At 44.6% G+C, this 18,531-nt stretch overlaps 1 protein-coding gene across 1 annotated transcript in view; it reads left to right on the forward strand.

Moving 5' to 3' along the window:
- Positions 1-18,531, forward strand: part of LOC135989826 (antigen WC1.1-like) — a 34,752-nt gene that overhangs the window by 6,843 nt on the left and 9,378 nt on the right. The window contains exons 2-7 of the mRNA XM_065636925.1: positions 3,984-4,298; positions 5,835-6,143; positions 7,741-8,055; positions 8,880-9,191; positions 9,634-9,951; positions 10,682-10,996. Coding sequence (XP_065492997.1) covers positions 3,984-4,298; positions 5,835-6,143; positions 7,741-8,055; positions 8,880-9,191; positions 9,634-9,951; positions 10,682-10,996 — 1,884 coding nt within the window. The remainder of the gene's footprint in view (positions 1-3,983; positions 4,299-5,834; positions 6,144-7,740; positions 8,056-8,879; positions 9,192-9,633; positions 9,952-10,681; positions 10,997-18,531) is intronic.

Genomic DNA, 18,531 nt, shown 5'->3' on the forward strand with positions numbered 1-18,531 from the left:
CTGCTGGCAGATGTTCAGCCATCTCCAGGGCAGCGGGGCTCCATCACTGTCATGGGGGAGTAATTTAGGCTCTGCTTACTGCAGAACAATGTTTAGATTTCTCAGAGAGAAGTGGCAGGTTCGCTCTATTATTTACTGCATGGGGGAAATATGCCAAGCCAAATGCTGCTTACCTTCTCTCCCGGAGCCTATACCCATTCACGAAGCAAACTTTCAGGTGTCTTTGCTCCCTGATAACCATTCACTCTGGAGTCTGTGCCTTGGAGTTCTGGAGGCAAACTTTCAGGCAAGGCCTGTATCCGTAGCGGTACAAACTTTCAGGATCCTTCTCTCCCCAATACTGTTTGCTCTGGATTCTGTATTTTAGAACTCCAGATGCAAACTCTGAGGCAAGGCCCGATAACCGTATGCAGAGCACACTTTCATGAAACAAAATTCTCAGGAAAAAAAAAAAGCTAATGGAGTAGAATAGCAGGACGCCTGGCTCCAGCTGGGTACCTGTGCAGAGGTCCCATCCAAGCATAGAAAACCATAGACTTCTATAGCTTTACACACCACTTTGAGGTCGTCTTGCTTCTCACTGGATCTTTTCCACTGATCTCACATGTGCCTTTGTTTTGCTTAGCTGTAGATATTGTTTATTGTCCATAGCCTTGCAGGTACTGTTTTGTCTGAATAAATCCTTTCTTCCCAGCAAAGTGCAAAACAAGTCCCTTTCTGCAAATGTCTGTAATATCCCCGTGTTAGCCTTTGATTGTTATTTTTTTCCCAGTCAGTTCCATTTTTCCCAGCTAAGTGCAAACTAGACCTTATCTTGCAAGTGTTCAGTGTAGTTTGTAGTTGCTTTTTAGTAAATATGAGCAGAACTTTACAGCTTAAGATTTTAGCAAATCCAGCTTACTAAGTAACATGAAGCAGAGTGTATATTAAAAATCATACAACCTTATACTTCTAGATGATACGTTATATTTAGTATGCATTTACTTAAGCTAAATGGTTGATATGAAACTTAAAATTGGGCTCATCCACTGACCTGTGAGTAGTAAAACCATCACCATACAGTCAGCATATTTAGGAGAGAGAGCTCAAAGCAGGCTCACCCAGGCTGTCATATTTATAAAGTGGTTGACTCGTAGTCAAACTGCATACAGTAGGAAAAGTATGCATGAGGCTCCCTGCACCCACAATGTATCAGTGTTCAATGCACCATTCTGCTTCCTTGTGGGTTTCCTAAAAGGAGTTCTTCACCTGTCTATGACTCAGACCTTTACCTTCTCTGGAGCCTGAACCAAACTGCTGCTGGTTTGGCTGGGGACGGGAGGGTGGGTCAAGTGCATCTACCACAATCACACCTAACAGTTAGCTGAGAAGACAAACATCATAACTCTGAATGTCTCCCCTTCCTCCTTCTTCAGCCAGCTTTTATTGCTGAGCATGATGTCATATGGTATGGACTATGCCTTTGGTCAGTTGGGGTCAGCTATCCCAGCTATGTCCCCTCCCAACTTCTTGTGCACCTTGACTTAGCACTAACTAAAACACCCCTGTGTTATCAACACTGTTTTCCTGACAAATCCAAAGCACAACCCCATACAAGCTACTATGAAGAAATTTAACTCTGTCCCAACCAAAACTAGTATAGCACCAAAGACACATATTTCTATGACCTGTGGTCTAGCTGCAGTTCCTGGCACTTAGAACTCCCTACATGCACACTGAATAGAATCACCTCACCCAGGAAAACAGTTAGAAACAGATTTTAGTAAGAAAACTCAATAAGCGATGCTGATTAGGTACAGGGCATAGCCAAACATGCATACTGACCAGCAGCATGCTTACCCACCACTGGCCATTTTTCACAGAACCACAGAATGGCTGAGGTGGGAAGGGACCTCTGGAGTTCATCTGGTCCAACCCCCCGGCTCATGCAGAGTCAGTTGTCAGGACCATGTCCAGTTGGCTTTTGAATATCTCTGAACAAGCCAACTCCACAACATCTCTGGGTAACATGTTCCAGTGCTGTCATCCTCAAGGTAAAAAAGTGCTTTCTGATGTTCAGAGAGAAAATCCTGTGTTTCAGTTTGTGCCCATTGACTCTGGTCCTTTTATCTACTTACCCTTCTATTTTCCCATGCTTGCTCCTACCCAAACATCCTTGATCCCTCCCTTTCCTCGCCTTTGATTCCTCTCTTAAACATCCCATAATAAGTCTTGTGCAATTCCAAGATGACCTTCCCTTGCATCCCATAGAGTGTCCTCTTGGCAGTAGCCCCTCCACCCCCCGCCCTGCCCACTCTCTAAGGTGACATGGAACGCCCTCATGTTGATTCATCTGACAGGTTTCACACCTGGGAGAGCACCAGAATTATTTGGGTTCCTTCACCTGCCATTGTTCCTCTCTTCTCCTTTGTACATGGAGACAAGCTTTCTATCACATAACCTAACAAATTAATGCCATCCATGTTGTTGTTTAATTACAACGACTGTTTTGATGGAATTTGGCAGAAGATTTGGGGTTCTTTTGTTTCAATGTTTGTTTTCACAAACCTACAGAAAACCGTTCTCTACATCAATTCAGAATATTAACTCAACATGTTCTATGATTCTGTGATTCTGTGCATGCTTTCTACTCAAACAGATATGAACCTCTCTGCAAGTAAATGCTTTTTTTATTAAAAGATATTCCAAAACTCTTGTCTTCAAATTCTTCACTGGAAAACAAACAAACAAACAAAACCCAAACAAACAAACAAACAAACAACAAAAAACCACAAACCAAACCAAACAACCAAAACAATAACAACAAAAACCCCACAACTTAAGACAATTCCTGAAAAAAATCCAATTTTTTTTTCTTGACATGTCATTACATCAAAGGCTACCCCCTTCAGTTTTTCCAATGTTTACCGTGTCTGTGTAAGATGCAGACTCAGACTTTTTCCCCTGTGTTTCTTGGGTCCTAGCAAGCCTATGTGTAGCTTGGCTTCCTAGGAACTTCTTCTGTGTCACACCATCATTCCTGCATTTGAATGTAACAAAATTCTCCCTGTGTTTTCTAGCCTTTAAGTCTGTACCAAGCTACACTATAATACTATATTTGAAGCATCTATAGTAGCAGTCCAACACTGTAAAACAAGAAACTAACATGTGCATGTTGTCTCTTCTGTAAGGCTCTTTATCAAGTGCTTTGTGATGACTGTAATGTTATTTTGTGAGTCCACAGATAAACAAACTGGGAAATGTGTATCCGTATCAAAGGAAAAAGGCAGACCTGGGAGCAGAGGAGGAAAAGAGGGCTCTTTGGGCATCGGCCCCACCCCAAGAGATGGTGGGGCATGAGGAACAACATTTAAGACATGCCTGTCTGTCCTCTGTTTATGCTGCTTTATTTCCTGAGATAGCTTGCCACCCCTCATGAGTAATTCTCTTCTCTTGTTGGGTAGCCCTGCCTAGAGGACCACGTGGCTAGGGCAAGAGAGGAGGGAAAGAATATAGAGTATTGAGGACTGAGTTGCAAGTAATAGTTTGTCTGAGAGGAGGAAATTGAGGCAGACAGGGGAAATGGCTTCTTCACATCATACTTAACATGGGAATGAAGAAATTGGTGCCCAGTGAACATTTTAAGCTGAATGTCATCATGGCAGAAAAACAAAGAGAAAGGAGGAGTTTCTGTTGAAGCTTTTGTGAGTCACACAGCAGGGACATTACTCAGCATCTCCCAGCCCTAATGGGTCAGAAGAAGAGAAAGCTCACCTGTCATTAGAAATAGCTTACATTTTAGCAGTGCAGTTACCTCAAACTTGTAAATACAGACACAATTCCTTGCAAAAATCTTTTAAGTTGGACTATTTAGAAAGATGAACTGAATACACATGATTTTGTAGTAAATCAAGAGTAATAATAATCTCATTAACTATCTGCAATAGATAACTGTGATTAGGCACTGTCCTTTCCATAAACTTGCTCTATCTCTGTGTATGAAGGTGCTGATGAACTGAGGCTGTCGAACGGAACTGGCCGCTGCTCTGGGAGAGTGGAAGTAAAACATGAGGAGCAGTGGGGAACTGTGTGCGATGGTGACTGGACCATAAAAGATGCTGATGTTGTTTGTAAGCAACTCCGATGTGGATCTGCTGTTCAGGCCCTTAGTCGAGCTTCTTTTGGAGAAGGATCTGGACCAACATGGTTGTATCGAGTTCATTGTCATGGTGACGAATCCACTCTCTGGAACTGCTCACATACAGGATGGGGTGCTTTTACCTGCCCTCATTACTTCGATATCGGAGTGATTTGCTCAGGTAAGAAGTCATCCAACCAATAGAAAAATGCTACAATGCTGAGATCAAACTTTGTTCTAGCTGAATAAAGCCAAGTACTGCACAGAGTTAACAATTTCTCCATTGCCTCCACTCAGCCAAAGCAAGTTTCACCAACATTAAGTCTTCCGCTGACTAAAAGTGTATATCTCCTTTGCCTGGGCACAGCAATGACATAGAATGGAAGTAGACATAGTAAATGACACAGAACAGAATAATAAACACTACTTGTTTCTACCACAGCTCTCCCAGGCAACAGGAGAGCAATACTAAATTTGTCTTTGACCAGGAGCAGTTGTAGATGGAGAAGCAAGAAAATGCTGTGTTACGCCATACAAATGCCCTTCTTCTCCAGATCTTCATGTAAGCTAAGACATAACAGTCTGCAATGGCAAACAAATCCAATGTCTTTTTGGCTGCCTTGGTCTGCAATATGTGCTTGGTTTTGCTCTTTGGATAAAGTACCATTAGAAGAGGTTTTTTTCTTCCCAGCTTCAGAATGTTATATTTGTCCCTTTTGATTTTTATAAGGTTCCTGTCAGCCTGCTAATCCAGCCTGTCTAGGTCCCTCTGAATGACAGGTCTGCCATTGGGGTTATCTCCCCCTAATCCCCACATTGATAAGAGTGCACTCCATAATCTCCTGCAGGTTGTTGGTAAAGATGCTGAACAGAACAGGTCCTATGAAAGAACCAACAAGTGGTATTCCACTTGTTGCCAGCCCCCAGGTAGAGTGCGACCCACTAATCACTAGTCTCTGAGCCTGACCATCCAATCAGCTATTTAACCACGTAGTTGTCCACCCACCCAGACTGTAACATCGTAGTTTTGACACAATAATATTGTGCAAGACCATGTCAAAAGCCTTGCTAAATGAGAGGTAAATGACACACGCTGGTCTCCACTCATCCACAAACCCAGTCACTTTTATCAGAGAAAGTAATAAGATTACACGGGCATGATTTACCCTTGGTAAATCCATGCTGACTCTTCCCTTCTACCTTCTTGTGCCCAGAAATTTATTCCAGGAGGATTCACTCCATGTTTTTTCCAGGTACCAAATGGGGCTGGCCAGCCTGTAGATCTCCAGACTGTCTTTTTAGACTTTCTGAAGATGGGTGCAACATTTCCTCTTTCCGCTTTCTGGGATGCTTCAACTTCCTATTCATTTGAATAGTGGAGTCTGGAGAACACACATTAGTAAATGGCTATTTATTTATTTATTTATTTATGTGGGGATTGCTACTTCTCAAGCATTTGGCAACTGTTGAAAACTTCCTTACTTCTACAGCTTCCCAAGGATTTAGTATTTTCACATACTAAGAAATAAGCATTCCCACACACCATTTTTTCTCTTGTCAGTGGCATACATGAATTGCTACAATGGCTATTTAAAAGCGTCTGTGGTCCTCAGATAAGTGACATACATCCTACCCATGAAGGTATGGAAGTTATTAAATTAGGTCAGTACAACCAACCCTTGATGCTGGTTATCTTGTTTGATTTTTTTTTTTCCAGGTTTCTCTGGGCTGTCTCTGACTGGAGGGGACACTGCCTGCTCAGGACATCTGCAAGTAAAGCAAGAAGAAACTTGGTCTATGGTCTGCTTGTCACACATTGATTTCAAAACTGCCTCTGTTATATGTAATGAGTTAGAGTGTGGCCAGGCTGTGGATATCTTGAGAGGAACTCAGTTTGGAAAGAGACAAGAACTGATCTGGCAAGAAGAGTTTCACTGTGTAGGGAATGAGACTCACCTTGCACACTGTCCCAGGATGCTGCACCACAGTGAGACATGTTTTTATGATGTCCGTGTTGTATGTTCAGGTGAGACTTTGGACCAATGGATGTAATTTATGTGTCTGATATTTCTTCTTCCTGTCAACCTACAGTTCAGAGCCTCTGCATATTCATGTGGTCCTTGGAGTACTTGGGTGCTTCCCCTATCACACCTTGAGCCACCCAGGGAAGGCAAGAAAGTAATACAGAGCAGCTCCACGATCTCTAATTCACTCTACTGGGAGTCTGCATGAGGTGTTCTGACCACTTCTACACCAGGGATGCAGATCTCAAAAGGGCTGTAATTTCTTTTATGCTACTAGACTTATGCACTTAATAGTGCTGAGAATTCCTTCTCTTTCTCATATACATAAAAGGAGAGATGTCAGAGCAGACAAGCAGAAACATGGATAAATGAATTTATTTTCTGTGTTGTCAGTGTGCATGTTAATCCCTGGCACTTCAGTTAATTATAAAACCAGGAGAGGTACCATACCTCCAAAAGATCAAAGGAGGTACAAGTTACAAATTAAATTTATTTAATAAATTAAATAAATAAATAAATGAAGTTGTCGGAGACCTGGATGACTTTAGGTGTGACTGCCAGGTAGCGTTATTTAAGAATTCCATACAGTCATGGCTGCTGAAGGCTCTAAATACAGCTAATTAATTGCCACTGACTACAAAAGAGATGATTAGACTTAGCAAACACAACATTTTTCCTGAGGGCACAAATCAAAAGGGGTAAACTGAACATAGGGCAGAGCTGCTGGCAACACCCTGTTCACAAAACAAGCCTGGAAAGGACTGTAGTTTATGCCCATTTCCCAGTCACAGGGCTGCAGTCTGTTTCAATACTGCCTTGGATGCTGTCCCACTGGCCATGGTGATCTGAAGTTCTGGCTGAGGACCTATGGCAGCCAAATGGCACAGTTCAAGTATCAGTAACTGACAGGTCTTGGCTCCTGCTTCCATCTTGCAAGAGTCACAGCTCAGATTGGGAATCCAGATCTCATTAGGTGGACTATGATGAAAGGACCAGGTAAAGGTAAGAAGTAACAGTGTGAGAAGATAGAGGCACTGCATGGAGTTGGCAGCAGGACACCACAGTCCTACCCATTCCACACTTAAATTACTGTAAATATGCTGATGGACATGGCCTGTTGTGTTCAGAGCCTTATGCTATGGCACAGACGAAAGTCAAGAATTGCACACTGCAGTTGCTGCTTTCCAGGTAATGTGAGATGGCCAGCTACTGGGAGAGTGCTACTAGTAGCTCCTACTCTGAGTTTCTCCCATGCTCCAAATGCATGTCAATGCTGGAACTGCCTCTGCAAGAAAAGATGTTGCAAGGTAGCAGCAGCAGTATTGTGTGGGGAAGAGAGAGCAGAGCAGAGGAGAAGAGACTGAACTTAAAGAGTCAAAAAGCTTTTAGTCATGTAGTGCAGGCTACACAAACAATTTTTTTTTTTTTTTTCAGAGCAGGCTTATGAGATCCTGGTCTAACATGCCTCCCAGTAACCTGAGACATAGTTAGTGCTTGTTCCTTGCAGATAGTTCCTTGCAGCCAGATCTCTCTTACAATTTTCAGTGCAATAGCGGAAAATAAAAACGTAACTGCTAAGTTTCTTTATTCCTACTGCAGGCTATGGTGGGTACAGGCTGGCAAACGGCAGTAACACATGTTCAGGGAGAGTAGAGCTTCTTCATGGAGGCACGTGGGGAACCCTGTGTGACTACCTGTGGGATTTACCAGCTGCCAATGCCCTCTGCCAGCAGCTGGACTGTGGAGTTGCCCTCCTAATACCAGGCGGAGAGTCCTTCACTAAAGGAAATGGATCTTTCTGGAATGGCACATTCAGCTGCCAGAAGAATGGTTTACACCTGAGAGACTGTCCTGTGCGTGTGCTAGGTCATGATGAATGCCCTGCTGGAAGTGATGCTCGTGTGGTATGTTCAGGTGAGCAGCAGAAAGATCTAAGAGGAGAAACTTAAAAACTTCTTCTTTGAGGAAAAATATGGACCCAAAATCCAGAGGGTGTCTGTGGTGCCAAGCTCCATCTTTTGCCTGCTGCTACAGGCTTTTCCAGGAGTTGAGGCTGCACTTCACCTGTACCAGAAAGGCTGCTATCTGTGAAGTGCTCCTAGTCTCAGGGAAGAGCAAGAACAGGGCTGCTCCACAAGGTAGGGTGAGCTGGGGGCAGAGGACGAGGACAACACAGGCAAGGACAACACAGGCAGTGTCCTTATCCACCAAGACACAATCCAAAGCATCTGCACAGAAGACAGGGGAAAGTACTGATAACAAGATCTATTGGACAGTCCCAGACAAGGCAAAGTAATCAGACGTAGGGTCCAGCTGGAGACTACAGTCAGGAGTAGCAGGAGAAAAGACTGGAGACATTTACACTAGTCATAGACTGAAGGCTTGGTCCAGGTTTAAGTGAGGCCGTGGACCAGCAGCCTGAGGATGCATAGCTGGAGGCCCTAGGTGAGGCTGGTCGGAACAATTAAGGTCTATTTGTTCACCCAGAGCCCTGAAACCTCGTACCGCAAGTTTAAAAATTGCAAAGGGGACCAGATCCTGATTTCTGGTCATTCTTCTCAGTAAAATAGGGCAGACTGAAGTCTAGTTATGAGTATAGAAATACCAGTGGCCCAGTGGAGTCATTGTTACCCCTGAATGCTAAGAAAAACTCATTCCCATTTCCCAGTCACTTTCAGGTCATGCCCATGAGTAGTTATGAAAATGACATGTCAGTACTCACTTTCTCTTACATTCAGGGTGCCCAGGGGCCAGGCTGGTGAACGGCACCACATGCTCTGGCAAGGTGGAGATCCGCCATGGAGACATGTGGGGAAGTCTCTGCCACTCCCACTGGAATTTGCAAGCTGCCAGTGTTCTCTGTCGTCAACTGAATTGTGGCTATGCAAAGTCAATCCAGACAGGAGACCATTTTGTGGATGGGAATGGGCCTATGTGGAGAGATGCTTTCCACTGTGAAGGAACAGAGTCCTGCCTGTGGGATTGTGCTCAAGTGACTTTGGGCAATCCAAGCTGTTCAGTCAGAGAAGCAGCCACTGTTATTTGCTCAGGTAAGTCAGGAGTTGCCTTTTATGGGTAGTGCAACTTCAGACCAAAGCAGCATTGCTCACTCTGCCAAATAAGTCTGGTAGGTCAGCCTGTCTTTAATGCCTTTTCTTTTCCCCCACCCCCCAACCTTGGTTGCAGCATGAAAACTTCATTTAGTAGAGGGATTCACATTGTTTAAATGTGCCTGACTCCTCACAGGATTTAGTCCTTGGGCTGGGGAAGCCTTTCTTACTTCCCATTGCAGACCCCTGTGTGCATAAAAGCAAACACAGACTTAACAGAGGCTGTCTCCTTAACCAGTGGTGAGAATTACTTATTTGCCAACATAGAAATTTGTCTTCCATGTCTCTTCTGCATGTTCTATCTACTGCAGTAGGAGTAGTATTAAATAGATGTTAAAATAAATGTTATTAAATAGATTTTTTTCAACTCTCTTGAGCCCAGGTCTTGCTGAGTCACTCAGACTCTCAAGTGGTGAGAGCCGCTGTGATGGGCGACTTGAGGTCTCTCTCCATGGCATGTGGAGCAGAGTCCTCGATGATGACTGGGACATTAAGGATGCTCATGTGGTATGCAGACAGCTCCAGTGTGGAAGTGCCCAGAAAGCCTATTACCTTCCAAGGTCTGAGCGTGGCGTGGGCCTTGTGGGCTTAAGAAGTGTCCAGTGTGCTGGAAATGAGACTCAGCTGATGCTCTGTAAGACCTCCCATTCTCAGACAGTACCAACAGGAGTTGCTGAAGATGTTGGTGTGATTTGCTCAGGTGAGTTACTGTACAAAAGGAACAGAATGCTTCCTGAGTTGCCTCTAGCCCACCTTGTGCTGTGGTCTCACCAGATCTTACATAGGCATGGGTCTGAGCTTGTGATACCCACCTGCTTGTATACTCTAAGGAACAAATGATAGTTAAGGAACCCAGTGTACTTTACATAATGCTGTCTTCATCTGAATTTCTGAAAGAATTTATCACAGAATCGAAAAGCAGTAATAAAATACAGAAGTCATAAGAACACTAATTTGGCCATGACTGCTACCCGTTCTGACTGTCACTTGGGAATGAAATACATTTTATTTTGTGAGCATTTCTAGATACCTGCAGCCCTTCCAAAGTAAATTAGAACTGTTTCTACTTTTACTTTGTAACCAAACTGTTTCAGAATCTGTCTCTGTATAACTAAATGAGTTTAGATAGAACACAGCTTCTCAGGCTTTCTAAGATAAGGTGATGTCCGTATATACTTAGTATGACTAGACACTCCTTCTTGTTTGCAATATCTCACAGGACTTATTCGGGCATTTACCTGATGGAGAAGTAGGCCTTTCCCTTTATGCAGCTTTAGCATCACAGGTGTTCTGCCCAATAAACCATAACAGAAGACCTGGAATATATAACAAGAACATGATGCCTTAAAAGCGTTTTAAACATATGCCATTACACTGACCTGTACATTGTCATTATACTGCATGTTGACAGCTGGGTTTTATTCCTGCAGGTAGCAGACAGATCAGGCTGGTGAATGGAACAAATCGCTGTGCTGGGAGAGTAGAGCTTTATCATGATGGCATCTGGGGCACCATCTGTGATGATAACTGGGATCTACCAGATGCTAATGTTGTTTGCAAACAGCTGGGATGTGGACATGCCATCAAGGCATTTGTCTCTGCTCATTATGGTGAAGGCTCAGGACAGATCTGGCTGGATGATGTGAACTGCACTGGGGCTGAATCTGATCTCTGGGCATGTCCTTTTAGGGCATGGGGCCAGCACAACTGCCAACACAAAGAGGATGCTGGAGTCCTGTGCTCAGGTGTGTTCAGAGAATCTTTTTCTGAGCCTGCAGGTGGAAAGGGGAGGGTTACATAAAAGGGAAGTGGAGAACAGTGGAGACTTGCTTGGACAGCCTCTTGCCCTCTCTTGACTACAAGCATAGTTGGTCAGCACATCCCCTTGATCCCACCAAGATGCACGGGGTCTACCAAAGTCCTTATTTTGCGTTAACACACATACACACAAAGGGTGTGGTAGTGTGGGATATTTGGGGGATAAATTGGAGAGTTTCTGCAAAAGTTTCCACAGCAAGGGGCTGTGGGTGTTCCTTGTGCAGGAGGAGGTCATCAACTGCCATGTGCCCGTTATAGTCAGCTACAGGTGGCTCTGAAACTAATGGAAACAACCCACTGTGCATCAAAGCATCAAACAATCAGAGGAGCATATGGTGGATCTGCCCTGCATATTTAAGACAGTGGCAGCTGCACAACAGAGGAGAAATGAAGGAGAAGTGGAAAAAGACATTGGTGGGGACATGGCTGGAGACAGTTTCCAAGCCAGAGGAGGTACGCCACAGTGGAACAGATACATTCCTGAAGGGACTGCAGACTGTGGAGAACCCACACTGAAGCAGGTACAATCCCTGAAGGGGCTGCAGCATGTGGAGGGCCCATGATGGAGCAGGCACCAACCCAGAAGGAACTGCAGCTTGTGGAGCATCCATGCTGGAGCAGAGGAAAAAGAATAAGAAGCAAGGAGCAGCAGAAGAAAAACACAACCTCCTGTACTGCCACCTTCACTGCAAGAACTAGGAGGGAAAACAAAGGAAGTTAGGACTAATAGAGTGGATCAAAGATGTTTCCCTCAGTGTTTTTTTGATTATTAGTATTTTATTATTTTTTCCTCATTACCCAAAGAAATAATTAAGATTATGTTAGGAGAAAAAAAAATTAACTTAAATTTCCCAGGTGGAAACTGTTTTGCCCGTCATAGCAGCCAGTGAATGCGAGAGACACTTAGGCAACCTGGCATGCCCTGGGACTGGACTAGCTGTAGTGACTTCAAATCTCCAGAGAAGCGTTGATTCTGATATTGGAAATTCGTCATGGTGTGATGTAAGTGGTACACCCATCGTTGGGTAGGAGACGGGGGAAGGTATGGACTATGTGTAAACAGGTGAGAAATTGAGAGTGTGACAGACCTTGTTGCAGGGGAAGGACTGGGAAGAGCTCCAGTGGCCTAGAGCATGGATATTTTTTTGTCCAACAATATCAGCCCTGGAGATGCAAAGGGGTTCTGTTGCTTGCGAAAACCCAAAAGAGTGGTGTGTTGCTTTGCTGTGGGATACACCAGAGCCTACCATATACTCATAGCAGGGCTTCAAGAGGCACTGGGATAGCTTATCGGAGTTGGGGAACCTGGTTGACAGTCTCTATCAGAGAAATGGTCTGGTAAAAGAGGAGGAGGATTCTGGTTGGAAGTTAGCAGATAGTAGCACTGAAATAGTCAAATAGTGAGCTTTCAGCTGCTTGTGAGAGGACCTAGAGCCTGAATTGACTGACCTGGAGGGGGACCCTCACACCTTGGAGGGGAAAGTAAGGGCTCATGATGAATTAAAAAAATTAGTCCTTTCAGGCAGCTCTAGTCACAGTAATTAAGAAGCTCTACAGAAAAGAGTACACTGCTCTCCAGACTGTGACCACCCAATGGGTCTTTACTCTGAGTGTAAATCACAGAATGGTTAGGGTTGGAAGGGACCTCTGGAGATAATCTAGTCCAAGCCACTTGCTAAAGCACCTGGAGTAGATTGCACAGGAATGTGTCCAGGTGGGTCTTGAATATCTCCAGAGAAGGAGACTCCACAACCTCTCTGGGCAGTCTGTTCCAGTGCTCTGTCACCCTCAAGGTAAAGAACTTTTTCCTTATATTCAGATAGAACCTCCTGTGCTTCAGTCTGTGCCCACTGCCCCGCATCCCATCGTTGGGCACCACTGAAAGGAGTCGGGTCCCTTCATCTTGACATCCACCCTTGAGATAAACATTGATGAGATAAACATTGATGAGATCCCCTCTCAGCCTTCTCTTCTCCAGGATGAACAGGCCCAGGTCTCTCAGTCTGCCTTCATAAGAAAGATGCTCTAGGCCCCTAATCATCTTTGTAGCCCACCGCTGGACTCCCTCTGGTAATTCCTTGTCCTTCTTATACTGGAGAGCCCAGAACTGGATGCAGTACTCCAGATGCAGCCTCACCAGGGCAGAGTAGAGGGGGAGGATAACCTCAAACTGCTGGTCACACTCTTCCTAATGCACCTCAGGATACCGTTGGCCTTCTTGGCCACAAGGGCATATCATTGACTCACGGTCAACCTGTTGTCCACACGAACTCCCCAGTCCTTCTCTGCAGTGCTGCTTTCCAGCAGGTCTGCCCCTAACCCATACTGGTGCCTGGGGTTGTTCCTCACCAGGTGCAAGACCCTACAACTTGCCCTTGTTGAACTTAATTAGGTTCTTCTCTGCCCAGTCCTCCAGTCTGTCGAGGTCTTGTTGAATGGCAGCACAGCCCTCTGGCGTGTCAGCCCTTCCTCCCAGTTTGGTATCATCAGCAAACCTGCTGAGGGTGCACTCAGTCTCTTCATCCAGGTCATTGATGAACAGGTTGAACAGTACTGGACCTAACACTGACCCCTGGAGAACCCCACTAACTACAGGCCTCCAACCAGACTTTGCACCACTGATCACAACAGTTTGAGCTCTGCCATCCAGCCAGTTCATGATCCATGTCACCGTGCATTCATCCAGCCTGCACTTACTGAGCTTGTCTATGAAGAGGTTGTGAGAGACAGTGTCAAAAGCCTTGCTGAAGTCAAGGTAGACAACAGCCACTGCTCCTCCCTTGTCTACCCAGCCAGTCCTACCATCATAGTGAAATGAAGAAATAACAGCAGAGTTACACTATTTAGTGGCATTCTTTATTGACAGTGCTGAGAAGCTCTGGAGATCATCCTCCGTAAGTGCTCCAAAGACTGGGTGCTCTTGTGTTGCTTATATTTGCATAATTATTAGATATGCATTGCAATTTTTGAAAATTTTGACATACAATACATCTATACTAAGAAATAATCTATGATGTTAGTTATGATTATTTAGTTTCTTACTTACACCTATTAATTATTAGTTAAATATAAACTAAGCACTCTGCTTCTAAACAATGTATTACTTAAGCTTCTGCCTCCCTCTTGTCATGCAGAAGGCTCTAAAACTTGAAAAATATCCACTCATTTTGCAAGTGGTCAGAAAGCATTTATCTCATGTCTATTGGTTAATGATGGGTACACCTTTTATAACTTAATCACGGTATACATTGATTTGGCAGCTTCTCTGCAATAGAAGGCTGTCAGGCTGGTCAAACATGACTTCGCTTTGGTGAACCCATGCTGACTACTCCTGATAACCTTCTTTTCCTCTACATGCTTGGAGATGACATCCAGAATGAGTTGTTCCATCACCTTCCCAGAGATGGAGGTGAGGCTGACTGACCTGTAGTTTCCTGGGTCGTCCTTCTTGCCCTTTTTGAAGACTGGAGTGACGTTGGCTTTCTTTCAGTCCTCAGGCACCTCTCCTGTTCTCCAAGACCTTTCAAAGATGATGGAGAGTGGCTTTACAATAACATCTGCCAACTTTCTCAGCACTCATGGGTGCATCCCATCAGGGTCCATGGATTTGTGGATGTCCAGTTTGTGTAAACAATCTCTTACCTTGATCTTCCGCAACCAAGGGAAAGTCTTCCTTGTGCCAGACTTCCTCTTCTGTCTCTAGGGTCTGGAATATCTGAGAGCCAGTTTTAGCAGTAAAGACAGAAGAGAAGAAGGCATTCAGTAATTCTGCCTTCTCTGTATCATCCATCACTAGCCACCCTCCTCATTCAGCAGCAGACCTACATTTTCCCTAACCTTCCTTTTGCTGCTGATATACGTGAGGAAGTCCTTCTTGTTGTCTTTGACATCCCTGGCCAGATTTACTTCCGAGTGGAGCATGACCTTTCTCACCACATCCCTGCATACTCTAAAAGCCTCCTTGTATTCCTCCCAGGTGCTCTGTCCCTTTTTCCACATTACATAAGCATCCTTCTTCCACCTGAGTTTTGACCAGAGTTCCTTATTCATCCATGCTGGGCTCTCACTCCCTTTACTTGACGTTTTCCTCATAAGGATGCATCAGTCTTGGGCTTGGAGGAAGTGATGTTTGCATATTAGCCAGCTCTCTTGCACACCCCTACCTTCTAGAGCCCTAGCCCATGGGATTCTTCCAAGTGGGACCTTGAAGAGGCCAAAATTCACCCTGCTGAAGTCCATGGGTTTAGTTCTACTTATTTTCCTGCTTCCTCCATGCAGGGTCCTGAACTCCACCATCTCATGGTTGCTGCAGCCAAGGCTGCCCCCAGCCTTGACGTCTCCAACCAGTTCTTCTTGGTTTGTTAGGACAAGGTCCAGCAGCAGGCCTCTCCTCGTTGGCTTCTCCACCATCTGTGTCAAAAACTTGTCATTAATGATCTGTAGGAATCTCCTGGACTGTGCATACTTAGCTGTGTTGCACACCCAGCAGATGTCAGGGTGATTGAAGCTGCATGTGAGAACCAGGGTATGTGATCATGAGGCTATTTCCTCCTCCTGATCAGGTGGCCTGTAGTAAACACTCACAACAGTGTGCCTCCTTATTAGCTTGTCCCTCAATTTTTATCCATGGGGATTCGACTCACTCACCATCTCCTCCAGGCAGAGTTCAAGACATTCAAGTTGCTCTCTCACATAAAGTGCAACTCCTCCACCTTGCCTTGCTGGCCTGTCTTTCCTGAAAAGTACATAGTCCTCCATGACAACATTCCAGTCATGTGAGCTATCCCACCATGTCTCCGTAATAGCAATGAGATCATGGCCCTGTGAACGCACACAGATCTCTAATTCTTCCTGTTTATTCCCCATGCTACGTGCGTTGGTGTATAGACACTTCAGGGAAGTACTCAAGCATGCAGGTTTCTCATGAGGGGTGCAGAAAGATCTACTGCAGCCATGTGTACCCTTGAGGTGGTTGGCCCTCTGGTTCTCATCTTGGGAGGCAGCTAAGGAATATTTGTCACTGCTCTGATTGGTCTGGCATGTTTCCCAGTTGGATGTGATTGCACGAGGATCACCACATCGGACCCCACACCCCAAGTTCATCAGTTTAGAGCCTGCTTCGCCTCGCTCCTCTGTGCTGGCTGTCTCATCCCACAGCATGTCACAGGCAAGACCCATTATATCCCCATCCCCCATCATATCTAGTTTAAAGCCCTGTCAATGAGCCCTGAGAAATTTTGAGAAACTTACAGTCACTGCTCTGCAGTGGCTATGGCATTTCTGGGATGCCAGGGCAGATGAGATACAGCTGAAAGCTTGAGACAGCAGGACTTCAGGGAGTTTGGGCATAAGCCATTTCTATACTGTCCTGAACAATGTAGGAGGGCTTTGGGATCAGTTTGTGGAGAGATATGTTGAGTGGTGCATAATCATGCTGATTCTACAAAAAACACACCCCTTTGAAAGGACTGGGAAGAAGGGGATAATCAACTGCGGTTTCCTGGACTGCTGAAGTGTGGTTAAAGGCAAAGGGAGAGAGAACCTGAAAAGCTTGTGATCACTAATGCTAGGGCTTGAAATTTCCAATGGCTAGGCACAGTTACTAATGCCCCTCTTGTACAACCTGGTGGGATGCCCTGTTGATGAAGGAGTGAGATATGTATACTGTTCTGGAGTAAGGATGCCAGAAGAAGAGTGCAAGCTAATAGCATGGATGAGGATAATACCGAGGATCCAGCAGTATGGTTAATCTCAGGAAAAACATTGAAAGAAAATGAGAATTCTGCATGTCCCTCTTCTACACACTGGCACTTAAGGATGTATCTGAAAGAAAAGGCAGACTGGGCTTTTCTTAGCCCTTTACAGACCTAGTACTGTGCACAGGAGAGAGGTGAGAGCTTATTTAAACCATTCCCTTCTGCTGCCCCTACTTCTGGACCACATAGTGCTCTGGCAACTGATTTGAACTTACTGCATCAGAGGGGTTCTCCCTTGGCCTGGCAGTGGATGAAGTTAACCAAAGTTATTAGACTTTACAGATAGGTGGCCAAGTACCCTTGCCTCAACGATGTTGTGCCCTAGTGGATACCTAATCATAGTGACACTCAGTGCACCTTATTGTCCTCTCTGTGTAGCAGTGATAGACAAATAGTTCTTGGAGTAACTGGAGGAGAAACATGCCCAGCTCTGGAGGAAGGGAACCTAAGATTGAATAGATGGGTTTGGTACACTTTACTTGTTGTCACTGGTCCTACTGCCCTTGTAATCCTTGGCATTGACTTTCTTAACCACTGGAGATGGATGGATGGGACACAAAGGCCTTGTTTTTTTTGGAATAGGCAGTGTGGCTCGCACAGGTGAGAAGCAGCTATGGGACTCCCCAGGACTCTCTAATCACCCAAACATTGCTGAATTTGTTTAAACAGACCCAGATGTCTTGGCAAACTAAGTAAATTGCTGAAAGCAGTATCAAACTGACCAAGGGGCCACCAATGAAATCCCAAAAATAATTGCTTCCCTGAAAAAAAACAAGGGGTGGTCTTAAACACACAGTGACCTTACAACAGTCCTGTGTGGAGGTCTACTGGAGAATGATGGATTACAATAGATGTCAGAGCTCTGAAAGAAGTCACGCCCATTAGCTGTTACAGCTCCAGACACATCACAGCTATTGTATGAGCTGGAAGCTAAAGAATATACCCGGTATGCTATAACTGACATTGAAAATGCTAGGGGTTTTTTTCAATCCCACTTGTCAAAGAAGCAAAACCTCAGTTTGCCTTCATCTGGAATGGTGTGCAGTACACCTGGAACCAGCTGTCCCAAGGATGGAAACACAACCCTTGCAACTTGCCATGGCATCATCAATCAAAATTTGAAGCAAGAGAATTCCAAAGAACTTTTCCTCTACATTGAAGATGTATTGATTGGAGGAACAACTCCAGAATATATATGGTATATATTCCTAGTTTCATGCAAATGGTACAAACATTTTTCTTTCTCTATATCCCTGATATGAGTAGGTTAAAATTACATGAGCGTCACTAAGTAAAGGGCTATAGGAAATCATTACCTCTCTCAGTGCTGGATTTGCCATTAAGCATTCCAAAGTAAAAAGTCCCCATCAAGAAATACAGGATTTAGGCTTGCAAAATGGATGGAGATATATGCCATCTGACCAAATTGCTTGGATAAGGACTGTGGACCTCCAGAGAATAAGAACACAGGCCTTCTTGGGCATTACTGGGGTTTGATGTGCACACATCCTTGGTTACAGCTAATTGACCAAACCTACATATCAAATGACCTGAAATAAGCCTCATTTTGAGTGGGAAGAGGAACACCAGCAAGCCTTCAAGCTGATCAGCAGAAGACAGTCCATGCCATGGCATTAGGATCTAAATGAGTAGGTAGCAATATATATATATATATATATATATAAAAATTGTTATATACAAATGCA

This window comes from Caloenas nicobarica, chromosome 1 (genome assembly GCF_036013445.1).
Source record: "Caloenas nicobarica isolate bCalNic1 chromosome 1, bCalNic1.hap1, whole genome shotgun sequence".
NCBI lineage: Eukaryota > Metazoa > Chordata > Aves > Columbiformes > Columbidae > Caloenas > Caloenas nicobarica.